Consider the following 13104-nt stretch of genomic DNA (forward strand, 5'->3'; position numbering starts at 1 on the left):
ATAAGGTAAAATCTTGCAGATTCTGGAGTAGAGATTGTCATAAAAAAAACAAGCACCAATATAGCGTGTAAAAAAATATAGATCTGTTTGACATCCAGTAATAAAATGTATTCGGTAGAACGAAGCATGTTCACTGCGCGCGGAGCTGAACGCGCTACGCGCTGCTGCCGAGGAGACAGAGCGCGCGAAGGAGAGCCTGCGCGCCGACAACACGCGCCTCACTCACCGCATATCCTACCTCGAAGAACAGGTCGCCGACATGCTCGCCAGGCATGCACAGGTAACATGCTACAATGTTTATTTTTACAGTTCCCTTTCAAATTACTAATAGATGCTTTTCATGTCTATAGATAACAAATGGGACGTCAACTTAAATTTAAGGAGGCATAAAAAAATATAAGTGCCACATGATCACACGATAAGAACCACGAGGACCTATCTCCGTACACTCAGAACAGAGTTCATTTAAAAAACATTTTCTAAATTGGCCCGACCGAGAATCTAAGCCGGGAACTTATTTATTTAGGTATTTACCTATTTCTATTCACGCCAAATTGATGGGGTGGGCAGTAGCATCCCTTTTAAAACATCTCCAAAGCCTAACTGCGGTTGCCAAACCGCCTGCCAAGCGTGGCAACTACTGGCAAACCCCCCTAGGAGAGATTTATGTTCAGCAATGGACAGTTAAAAACTGATATGATGATGATAATTCACGCCAAATGCTTTATAAGACAAGGAGGGTAACAGACAAATCGAGTATTATTGTTTTATATTGTTGCATATTTAATTTATATTATGTTTCTGCTAGGTTCAACATACAAGTAGCAACGACAGCTGCATAACCGTCAATAAATCGAAGAAGAACGTGACCAATATCAATATTACTACAGAACCTCAGTCAAAAAGCAAACATAGTCCAAAATCGGAGGTTCAAGTATTCCAGAAAGGTCCAGACATCACTGCCATCGTCGCCAAGTTACCTGGACTGGACGGAGCCGAAGCCAACCTACCTCTTATGAGACCAAGGTCTAACGCTTCTGGAGCGTCATCCAGAGCAGCGGTATCTCCTCGAGCTTCCCCGCCTCCTAACTACAGATCTCACAGCTCGCACAGTTTGGAACACAAAGCAAGTCGGATGCGTCACTCTCTTTCCCATCACTGCATTCATGGAGCTATAGATTACAGCGCAGAAACGGACGCCGCAATACGGATGATCGAACGAAACCAAAGGCACATGGAAAAACAACGTTTGAAATCAGAAAAATTAAACAGAAGCAAAACAGAAGAGTACTTCAGATCAGATAGCGATTTAGATTCCCGAATAAGCGTGAGTACTTGCGACCCCAAACATTATGAAATTAAGAAGGCAGCTGATCGAATAGAAGAAAGCATCAAGAAAACCAATTGGGCCGAGAGGAAGACACTTTCCATTATTGAACAACTGAAGCGGTCGCAGCGATTGCGGAAGATGAAGAAAAATGACAGCTCTGAGGATGTACAGTTGGAATCTGAGAAGCATTACATGTATCATAGAATAGATGGCAAAGTGTTGGAGAATGCCCACAAGTCGAGCCGAAGATCGTCTAAATTGCATAGTAGAAGCGCAAAATCCTCAGAATTCGAATCAGAATGTTCAGACTATCCTAACGGTGACATCTACAGCAGTTCTCCGAGGATAGACTACGGATCTGAGAGCTGCTCGAGGATGAGTTACTACAGAAAAAACGAGGACAGACGAGATAGTGACGTGAAATCGAGACCGACTCCGCCGCGGAAGCCACTGCGCCTGTCTTTACATAAAGCGCGAAGTGCACACTCTCTAATAAACGGTAGCGAGTCGGAGACACCTAGTAGGCCACCTTCAGAACTGCAAAACGGCGATGTCCAAGAATCTCAAAAGAGGCCAGTGAAAAGAACTCACGGAGCGGATAAATGGGCGAGAGAAAGAATAAGAGACCCAGGACGAGCTACTCCGAGGCCGATACGGAAACTCATGAATGGTCTGAGTGCGTGTGAGACACCAGCCGCCGACGCTCTGTATCCGGAAAATACTCATAAACCGATGAAGGCGAACGGAGTGATGCAATCGGCCAGCAAGTGGTGCTAACGCCCTAGGGACCACTGTAGAACAATTACACTGTGCCGTTATGAAACAACAATAGTAATTGATACAAATATACGTTTCACACACTTTTCGTTTTGTGAAATCGTAGAAATAACTGAAGTAACTAGTATCTGTGTAGAAATAGATACCAAATAAATATCTACCTACATAAATAAATCAGTTTCGTATGTAGCACAGTGTATATCAGGGGTGGCCAAATTGACTAGACCTAAGATCTGTTTCCTGACGAAACCCTGTGCGATCTACCAATTACATACTTTTTGAAATCTCAAATAAAACAACATAGTTCACTCAGTTGTGTAGTAATGCAGTATTTTTTATTTTGTTAAGAGGGAAAACATAAAATTGAAAATTATTCTTAGTAACTACTTATTTATATTAGTGTGAGCATTGCGTCTGAGCATCTTCCGCTAGATTAGCAAAATATTATATTTTTTGCCTTGCCACGATCGACTGGACTAAGTCGCGATCGACCGGTTGGCCACCCCTAGTCTAAATGATCCATGAACTAAATGTATACAAGAGGCTAACATAGCTTACTTTAACTATAATATCTGTAAATATCTAACGACATTAATATGGTGACAATATGGTAATGGTCAAATTACCACTAGAGGATGAACAGTTTAGATAATACACACCTCGTTCTCGCTGTATGTAAAACCAGAATATATCAGAAGCAATTTTTTAATCCACAATCTTTGCCAGAGACGGTTAGGTGACAGTTTATAAATTATTGTATTTTATCTGTAAATAGACTTAACGTACATTAAGCACCCACCGCGTGAATACTCACCTTAATATATATAATTATTAAATATAAGCGCGTTTGTAATACATTTGTAACACACGATCTATGCATAATGAATAAAAGAATAAATCAAAAACGATTTTTATTATTGACTCTTCTTAATTATTCAATTACGTTCTTCTTCTTTTCATTTAAGAGTTTCCCCTTGTCGGTGCTAATTCATGCACCTTCTTCCAGCCAGTTCTATCCCAAGCCATATCCTTGACCTCCCCATACGACATGACACCCAGTGTTTCCTTTTATCTGACCAATATAGTTATTCCTCTGTCTTCCTCTTCCTCTTTTGCCCTCTATTTTTCCTTCTACTATTCTCTTTAAAAAATCGTCATGTCGTATAAGATGGCCCAGCATTTTGACTCTTATATTCTCTATTGTAGTTATTAATGTTCGTTTCTCATATTTAATTATAATAAATTTAAATAGGATAGATATATGATATGGCTGTGTGGCCCGGCATAGAATAACCCATTCCTTCCTTTCCCGTGGGTGTCGTAAGAGCCGACTGAGGGAGGGCGAGGGATGGGCAGCAGCGTCTCTCTTAAAACATCTCTAAAGTCTGAGTGCGGTTGCCAATCCGCCTGCCAAGTGTGGCAACTACTGGCAACAACAAGGGGGAGGCTTATGTTCAGCAGTGGACAGTTGAAGGTTGATATGATGAGATACATGTGTACCACAGTAACACAACATAGTCATTACTGTTGGTAATAGGGAGGTTAGTCCTCATTGCTATCAATATACCCTACCAGGTCGACCTCCACGCGGTTACCCCTGGAAACCATCGTAGCTAATATATCGTTGAATTCGTCACGATGGGCTAACTGACCTGCCTATTCATCTTCACCAATCATCCCTCACTGGTGCCCCGCTAGTGTATACCGATAGCACAGTTGGGGTCATCATTCCATTATCATCTATTAAAAAAAAAAACTATATATAGTCATTACTCAGCTTATTGCTTCGCTCTCGAAAGAGCAAAACACTGATATTCTATTGTGGCCAAAAGCTATAAGCACATTAACGTACCTGTCTTAGTTAATTGATATGAAAGTTTGTATGTTATGTTCTCATCACAGACGTGGTAGTAAGTATTAATCAGATCATTTCAAATAAACGAAAATAGTGATACATTTATTTCCTATAATATTACATTATCGCAAATACAGTGCCTGGCAGTAGTTTTTTTTATACAACTTAGAATAGCAAACAAGCTGAAGGCCCACCTGATGGAAAGTGGTAACCGTCGCCTATAGACATGAGCAGTACCATGGACATAACAGAGTATACTGTTTCGCCCATGATACCCCCCCCCCCCCCCCATGCGTTGCCATTCCTGAGGACTCAGGTGTTATTCCTCTGTACCCTGTAAATTCACGCCATATCCCACCCTTCAGACAGCCATGCAAACAACTGCTTCACGGTAGAAACACGAATAGGACAGAGGTGCCCAAGCAAACGACTTTTGTACAAAGTCTCACTCTGGTACAAATAGGCGGGGTTACCATTTTATTATCACTCAATAAAAAAAATCCTAATACGCCATTAAGAAATCGTATTTACGTACGTGTTTCCAAAATCCACGCGCGAAAATTTGGACAAAAGCTAGACACATATAAAAAAAATAGATAAGAGTGACAGAGACAACGCTCTACAAAACCAAAGCTATGTTGTATAGAAATAAAATACCAATATATTTTATAGATAAAATCATTTTAATTATGTTATAACGACATTATTACTCGTAACAAAAACTCATTTACAACACGCTGTTAAACGTAAAATGGGCGTTGGAGAAATATATAATGCAAAGGTCACGCACCTGCTAAGTGGCCAACATTACTGCATCTACTGAGTATATTATAAAATTGTCATTCGTAAACGAGTATTATAGTAGAAAACGGACGCCGGACACTTAGCAACGGATGACTTACCGTCGGTTCAGACTTAAAACTCTACAGTACAACGAACAGGCCACGATCCATAATATGCAACAACAAAAACATAAGGATTCCTTTATCTCTTTCCCGCTTTGTAAGGACCTCCTCTGGTAGATCACGAATCTTCAACTAACCTTAAATATTTACAAATCCACAGGAACAAGATACCATATCTTGACCATAAGTGCTATACCATACCATTATTGGCGATAGACGTACGAACGAGAGGAAAAGTTTGAGTACAAGATTTCAAGTAATTATAGGACAGATCCGAAGATATTATCTAACAATGTTTTTACAGTTACAAAGATATATATTTATCAACTAAGACTCTATCATTAGACATCGTATATTTACAAATCATGCGAGAAAAGTACCTTAATAATTAATATTATTATTTTAGAAAAATATTTAACGATTTCTATTCAAGGGAAAGAAGCAAAATGAATTATTAACTAAACTTACAATTAAATTCGTTTCATAAAAAGAATCTACTCGGCCACGCCCGGAAAGAAGGGTCTAATATTAAGAGATAAAACACGACTCATCTTCGGATACGTCGTCTCGTGTGCGTCCGACAGGCAGTCTACCCGGCCTCCATAGACGAGCGGCGAACGAATCTATCCACGGCATCGTTACGGGAGCGCTCGCTTCAGAAGGAACAACACACTGGTCGTCGCCGCCCCGGTGTACCTCGAGCGCTCGTTGGCGGCAACGATTCGATCGATAGACTCGCTCAGCTCGTCGATATAGCGCTTTCAGTCAAAGTACAGGCCGCGCAGCGCACCGGCTCCCTCGGAATTAGAACTCGAAGCAGCGCTGCAGGTTGACGTACTTCTTGAGCGCGTACGGCAGCGGCAGCTCCTTGACGGCGCGCTTCATGCACAGCGACAGCTGCACGCGGCGCGCGTCGTCCGCGTGGTGGGGGGGCCGCGGGGCGCGGTTGCCGCGGGCGGCGCGGGCGGCGCGGGTGGCGCGGGCGGCGCGGGGGGCGCGGGGCGGCGGCGGGCGGCGCTTGCGGCGGCGGCGCGGCGCACCCTCCGCCTCGGGCTCCGAGCACGGCTCGCCAGACGACGAGCGCGCGTCCGGGCTGCCGCGGGACCGCTTCTGCAGGCGCCTGCGACCTGCCACCACGCGGACCAGTTTAGAAAAAATTAACGACGAATCCACACCGGCCGCATCAAAACCTACATTGAAGGTAGTCTAGAAATTCTTGAATAAGCGTCACCGCTACACGCGTACTTGACTTCAAAACTCATCACAAAGACATCCTTATTAAATCAGGAAATTATTTGTTTATTTACTTCGTCTCCAAACAGTGAACACAGCTAGTGCCTCTAATCCTTACAATTTGACATATCGCTTCAAATCCTGACCCACATTAGATTTTGAACAGACATGTGAAATTGCAGGTTATGGCCATCCACAAATACAGCTACTCGAGGGCAGAAACATGAGGTACAATATGCTTATTCACCACCACTTTTTTACCAGTCTCCAAATGAAATTCAACCATTAATCCTCCAGTCCATACACCATCCTCTACTACCAGGATCAATCCAAACAACATCTATTAACTCCCATTAAAACTACCACAACAATAAAATTATCGATACGCCATATGGGCCCGGTATAGAATGAGCCATCTCTTCCTTTCCCGTGAGTATCGTAAGAGACACTTAGAGAACTTAATGGTTGAGGGATGGGCAGTAACATCCCTTTTTAAACATCACCAAAAACTGCAGTTGGCACCCTTTTTTTTTGGTCGAGGGGAAATGCTTCTTGCAGACCCACATAGCTCGTGGGAGATATGTGGGTACTGCTAGACTCTTACCGGCTAAAACCCCCCGGTGTTCTCCGTCCACCTATTGCCAAAGCCGCGGGGAACCCGTTTGAAGTCGTCTCCTAAGCAAGCCTCCTCTCTTTACTAGGGCGGGAAGAGTTGGCACCCTGCCTGTCAAGTGTGGCAACTTCTGGCAAAACTCCCCTTGTGGGGAAGGCCTATATTCAACAGTGGATATTTAATGGCCAATATAATAATACCTGTAAACGTGTCGTCATCGATGTCGTCCGTGAGACTGTCGGAGTGGTGCGAGCCGTCCGCGTCCGATTCGTCCGTCTTTGTATCAGTCTTGGCTGGCGACGAGCTCGTTGGGGTATTCTCTCCGATACCACTGTCCAACTTCTGTCGCTTCTCCTCCTTCGATTTTGTACCCTCCTCGGTGGTTTCCTCATCGCTGAATGACTCCCTGGTGGCTCCAACACTTTCCTCCCACTCCATTTCCCCTTCTTTGGACGTACTTGCAGCGGCCTCGCTTGTTTTGCCCAAGTAAATCTCGACTTCGGCCGGTACGTTTGGATTATCACTACTATCACCGCGGTCCTCCGATTTGGTTGTCGTTTTGTCTTGAGCCCTATCTGTTTCGACTGACTTTTGAGCACTGGTAGCATTATCAGGTGGCGGTGAGCGCGGTGCCGAGTCTGTGACGTCATTACTACCGGGAGTAATCATATTATGAAATTCAAATGTAAGCAAGCCCCGACTATGGCTGGCTCTTGGCGGATTATCTCGGTTCTCCTCTTCATCATTTGCAGACAGATCGAGGGCTTGTTGGCTGTGATTACCAGCGTTGCCGTCGTCATCGTCGTCGTTGTCGTCATCGTCGTCGTGGCCCTGCTCGTCATCATCGCTCGACGAGTCCGATGACGTGTCGCCAGTATCGAAGCGTAGCGCTCCAGCGACGCGGTTCTGTCCCATGCTCAGCACAAGGCTCAGGAGCGCGTTCATCTCGTTGGCGCCACTGTTACGGTCCAAGTCGTGCAGGACGTTTAGGCCTTCTGTTAATACAAAAATAATATAATCATATAGTTGATAGTATATTCTTTTACCTCTAAACAAGATTATTAATTGCTCGGTATTTGAAAGAACAGTGTCGAATATGATGTATGACATGATATAATATTGACGTAAATAGAGAAAAGGGATTGTTATTAATGGGATTTAATAACTCCATTGTTAGTTTGACCTGTATATAGTATCCCACTGGAAACCATCATGGTTTATTGTTGCAGGTTGACTACGTTTCCAGGGGGAACCGCGTGGAGGTTGACCTGATAGGGTGTATTGATGGCAATGGGTCAGGTAGACTGCCACGTGACTCCCCTGGAAACCGTAAACAATTCTTGTTGAATTCGTCACGACGAGCTAACTGACCTTCATCGACTTTCATCGTCACCTATTATCCTTCACTGGAGCCCCGCCGGTCTAAACCGATAGCGCGGGTGGGGTTACCATTCCATTATCATCCATTTAAAAAAATTGGTCAGTTAGACCTCATTACTAAGAATCCCCATTCCCCCCATGTTGGCGTGGTAGGTGTGTGGCGGTGTGGCGGTGTGGCGGTGTGGCGGTGTGCGGCGGGCCCGTACCGAGGTCGCTGTCGTCCTCGACGGGGATGCAGATGCGGCGCGGGCAGGCGGCGCGCGGCGGCGCGCGGGCCGGCGGCCGCAGCTCGGGCCGGCGCCGCTGCAGCGCCGCGCGCATGGCGCCGCGCACCGCCGCGCGAGCCAGCGCCTGCAGCCGCGCCGGCTTCTGCTCCTCTAAACACAAACACCGCGCTTGTTTAATTGACACTCTGCTATAAAACTATTACAACTAAACCGCAACCTAAATATTCCTATCAGTTGTTTAAAAGGAAATCTTTACAGAGCAATACATCCGTATAAATGAATTCTTGTCTCAGAGAGAGACTTTGTACAAAAGTCGTTTGCTTGGGCACCTCTGTCCCATTCGTGTTTCTGCCGTGAAGCAGTTGTGTTTGCATGTCTGTGTTTCGGTTCGGAAGGTGGGATATAGCAATGAATTTACAGGGTACAGAGGAGTAACACTCGAGTCCTCAGGAATGGTTACGCATGGAGGGTATGTATCATGGGCGACACAGTATACTCTGTTATATCCATAGTACTGCTCATATCTATAAACAACGGTCACAACTTTCCATCAGCTTGTTTGCCATTCTAAGTTGCATAAAAAAAAATCGTCATTATCTCATCAACTGTTCACTCTAAACATCACTACTGAACATAAGTCTTTTGATCAGACTAAAGGGGGTTTTGCCATATTTATAGCTGTCATACTTAGCAGGCGGAATGTCAACCGCTATCAATCTTTGGTGATTTGTTAAGAGAGAAGCTACTGCCCATTCTTGGACAATTAAGTTCCCTTAGTTGCCTCTTGTGTGATACCTACGGGAAAGGAAGGCGGCCTATTCTATACCTGGACTACACGACAAGTTTACAATATAAATAATAATAAAGTTAATTTACAATATAAAAGACATTTCGCCGTGTATTCCCAGCATAGAATGGACCAGCCCTTTCCTTTCTCGTAGGTGTTGCAAGAGCCGAATAAGGAAGAGCGAGGGAGAGAGGCATGGAATAAAGAGGTTGTTTCAGAGTCGGCAACGCACGCGTTTTACTTCTGGTATTGCAGGCGTTAATAGGCTACGGTAACCACTTACCATCAGGTGGGCCATATGCTTGTTTGCCATCTCAGTGGTATAAAAAAAGGGACAGCAGCGTCCCTCTTAGAACATCTCTAAAAGCCTGAGGTTGCCAACTCGCCTGCCAAGTGTGGCAACTACAAAACTCTCTTCATGAGGAAGGTTTATTCCTAGCAGTGGACAGTCAACGGCTGAAATAATAATAGAAGATATATACCAAGTCTGATAAGTTCCTGGGTCTCGTTCTTGGCGGGCTCCCGGAGAGGCGCGAACGACACGTTGAGCAGCATGCGACAGTTCCATTCAGTCTCCGAGACGCGTTGCATTTGCACCAAATTGTCATTAAGCGGCATCACAAGGATACCTCCGACCTGTTACAAAATGTGTGGGCTCCTTACCATCAGTGGGTCAATAAATGATACCCAATACAAGAAATATTCTTTATGATGCCCACAGCCACTTTCTACCATCGAAAATGTCCCCATTAAGTCGGTCCAGGTACACCCCCAGGGTTTTACGTTTTTTTTTTTATAGGTGATAATAAAATGGTAACCCCGCCCACCCCTCACCCGCGCTGTCGGTATACACCGGTGGGGCACTAGTGAAGGATGATAGGTGAGGATGAAGCAGCTCAGTTAGCCCATCGTGAGGAATTCAACAAGAATTGTTCACGGTGGTTTCCAGGGGGAACAACATGGAGGTCGACCTAATGCTATATATATATATATATTGCTAGCAATGGGGCTGTCAAACTCCATTACTAACAATCCTTTTCCCCCCTAGGGGTTTACGTTGGCGTGGCAAAAAAAACTGGGGGTTCACATTTCGTAAATGGGGGTCCGCGAAAATTCAATCTTATTACAATGTAATATGATAACAATACTAATAAATAGTTTAATAATTACATATTTGAATAAATACCACACAAACAAATCTACTATTTTTTTTTTTACCACTACGAATGTAAAGTTTTCTAAATGAAATAGTGAGAATTGATCGGTTCCTTGTGCTCTGAGTAGATGTCAAAAAAGTAGAGTCGGATGGAATCACTTTTTCGATTGGCCAACTTTACTTTTTTGACATCCAAATTGGGGGAAAAATTGACAGACAATTTGAGGCACAATCAATTAATTAATTAACCAACCAATTCTCACTTTTTTTCAAAAGCTATTAGTTCGTGGTCGCAATCCAGCCGCAACGCAAATTTCCATAATTACATCTAATCTTCAGATTTTTGTCGAATTTTGGGAATATGATAGAAATGCAGCTGTAGGGGATCTACCGGACCCAAATAAAATTTTTAAAGTGGTTGTAGACCACTTTAAAATAAAAAAGTTTGGGAACCTCGGACCTAATCGCGTACAAGGCGGTTTCAGAGATGTTTCCTCCCATGAGCGCTTAGGTTAAGGAATTAACTCCCTGTCGAGGTTTTTACAAGAGACTACAGCATGGAGTTCTTCCAAAAAGGGGTAAAAAGTTTTCTTCAAGCAACACGAATATAACGCCCCTGGTATTGTAGGCATTTATAGGCTATGGTAACCACTTACCATCAGGTGGGTTGTATGCTTATTTGCTACCTTAAGGGTATAAAAAGAGCAATACATCATAGCTACCAAACTGAAGGATTACTAACATTCACATCATGTCATTTGTAAATACAAATTACATTTATTTACGAAGATGCTGTTAACCTGCTACTCCAATTAGGTCATTTAGGATTACAAGAAACCAACCAAAGTAAAAATAAGTAGAAACAGATCAACTGTATATATGAAGGAGTAATGAATATATATATGAACCTTTATAAGTTGTTTGAAATAGTTCTCGTACTCGACAGGGCAGCCTGCGCCGCAGTACACACGGTCATAAGGAGTCTGAAGTGGCGCCAGGCACAGTCCATTACCTGATAACAGCACACTTGATTGCAATTGTTCTAAAGCTTCAATACATATATACTGTATATAATATATGTTCATATATATGTATTAATTTACAATATCAAGTGATGAAATTAATCAGAAAAAAAATTCAATTAAGCCTTCTGGAAGAATCTGTAAAGATGAAAATAGATACTGTATAGAATGTAGGTATTTTTTATTTGTTTGTGTCCATGATTATGTTTTTGGACTGCAGATAGTTACCAATTCCGATTTCTATGTGTGGGCTATTTATTTAATTATCATTCCACAATGTTTACAAGAAAAGTCATCAAAGGACATGCAAAATATATTTTTTTTTTAATTTTGAAATAATATTTTACTTACCAACATAAAATTTCGGCTCACAGAAGTCAAATTCATCCAATACTGGAGAATTTTCCATAAACTGACTAAGTTTCTTATTAGCATAATCCACTACAAAGGGGCGGACTTCCACGCCATGGCTAATTCCACTAGACCCTAGTATTAGTCCCACCAAGGTACTTAGATACCCAGTGCCAGAACCAATATTTAGAAATGATAACCCAGGTTTCAGTTTCAAGTTTTCCATGACTTCACTGCGGATAAAAAATAAAAAAGTTTACACATATGGTTAATTAAATTACTGAATTTTCGTTTGTTGAAAATTCAACCCTTATTTCTATAAGGGTTGAATTTTCTTTTACAAAAACTGTATTAAATATTTATTTATTATTATTATTATTGAAAGACAGGCTTTTTCAGGCAGAAAAACCTAGGATCAGAATTTCAAAATGCATTAAATATACATTGAAATTAGAAGTCTATAGCTGAGTCTAAAAGGTCAACAATACTAGTATTGGTTTACCTTTAACGATAAATAAAAAATAATTCAGCCTGGACTATTTTTAAAGATATATGGGACCAGGAAGAAATGCATGTTGTTCAATCTAGTGACCCCATTGCTAGCTATATATCCTATATTGCTAACAATGGTATTACCTTTAAATCCCACTAATAATAATCCCTTTACCCTCATACTGATGTACTCTATAATATTATTAAAAATAAGTGGGTATTAGTTTGCAACATGTCTAAGGCCGAGATCTACCTGTATATACAGGGGGCAGACAAATGCAACGGCCCATTCCGCCAAGCAAGATCCTTGTATGCCTGGTCCCGCGTCTCCGGTGTCATGTATTCGGCGCGGTCCAATGCGCGAAATACCCTCTCCACGCTCCGTGTTCGGATGTAGTTCCCTCCCATCAAATTGTCAATCAGCTCGTTGTTATCCCGGCCTGAGCTCACAGCACCCCCCATCCTGGTTGTTTGTTTTGTTCACTATCACGTTATACCCTCCCTCCACCAATTGCCTCAGCTGATTGGAATCGTGACGTCACAGATGTTTTTCAACATATTTTTAGAAAAAATACAAGAAATAATCTTTCAAAGCAATATAATCACGTTTCTATCGTTAATGATCATTTAAACGTACGATTTAATGGAAGTTTAAGTAATTTATACAAGAAATCAACTGATTTATAACAAAACACTAGCACACCATTTTAAGCAATTTACATTTTGTTTTCTTTGTAACAATACTTCGATCCGAAATACAATCGAACCAAATTGAACAATATCGGTCAAGAAGACAAAGACAAACCAATCACAAGACGATAAAAATATATTAATTCTGTAAATGAAAACAGACACCACACTGTTTTGTTTATAAACACCACAGATAAACACTAAGTTTATGGTAATTTTTATTCCATTCATATATAACGTAAAGTGAAAGTATAATATAATAGTATTAAAATAGAACATAATTATC

At 42.2% G+C, this 13104-nt stretch overlaps 2 protein-coding genes across 2 annotated transcripts in view; one reads left to right on the plus strand and one right to left on the minus strand.

The window, feature by feature from the left end:
• Positions 1-3007, plus strand: part of LOC113510062 (uncharacterized) — a 118335-nt gene extending 115328 nt beyond the window's left edge. The window contains exons 10-11 of the mRNA XM_052896283.1: positions 119-280; positions 809-3007. Of these exons, the coding sequence (XP_052752243.1) occupies positions 119-280; positions 809-2107 (1461 nt within the window). The 3' untranslated portion in view covers positions 2108-3007. The remainder of the gene's footprint in view (positions 1-118; positions 281-808) is intronic.
• Positions 3008-4624: 1617 nt separating this feature from the next.
• LOC113517190 (uncharacterized) lies at positions 4625-12872 on the minus strand. The gene is made up of 7 exons (XM_052896329.1): positions 12382-12872; positions 11637-11869; positions 11172-11275; positions 9590-9743; positions 8300-8470; positions 6914-7708; positions 4625-5994 (listed from the first exon to the last, which is right to left on the minus strand). Exons 1-7 carry the CDS (start codon positions 12588-12590, stop codon positions 5672-5674), a joined length of 1989 nt encoding a protein of 662 aa, XP_052752289.1. The 5' UTR covers positions 12591-12872; the 3' UTR covers positions 4625-5671.
• Positions 12873-13104: the final 232 nt, after the last annotated feature.

This window comes from Galleria mellonella, unplaced genomic scaffold (assembly GCF_026898425.1).
Source record: "Galleria mellonella isolate WM207_F2 unplaced genomic scaffold, CSIRO_AGI_GalMel_v1 utg103, whole genome shotgun sequence".
Classification (NCBI taxonomy): Eukaryota; Metazoa; Arthropoda; class Insecta; order Lepidoptera; family Pyralidae; genus Galleria; species Galleria mellonella.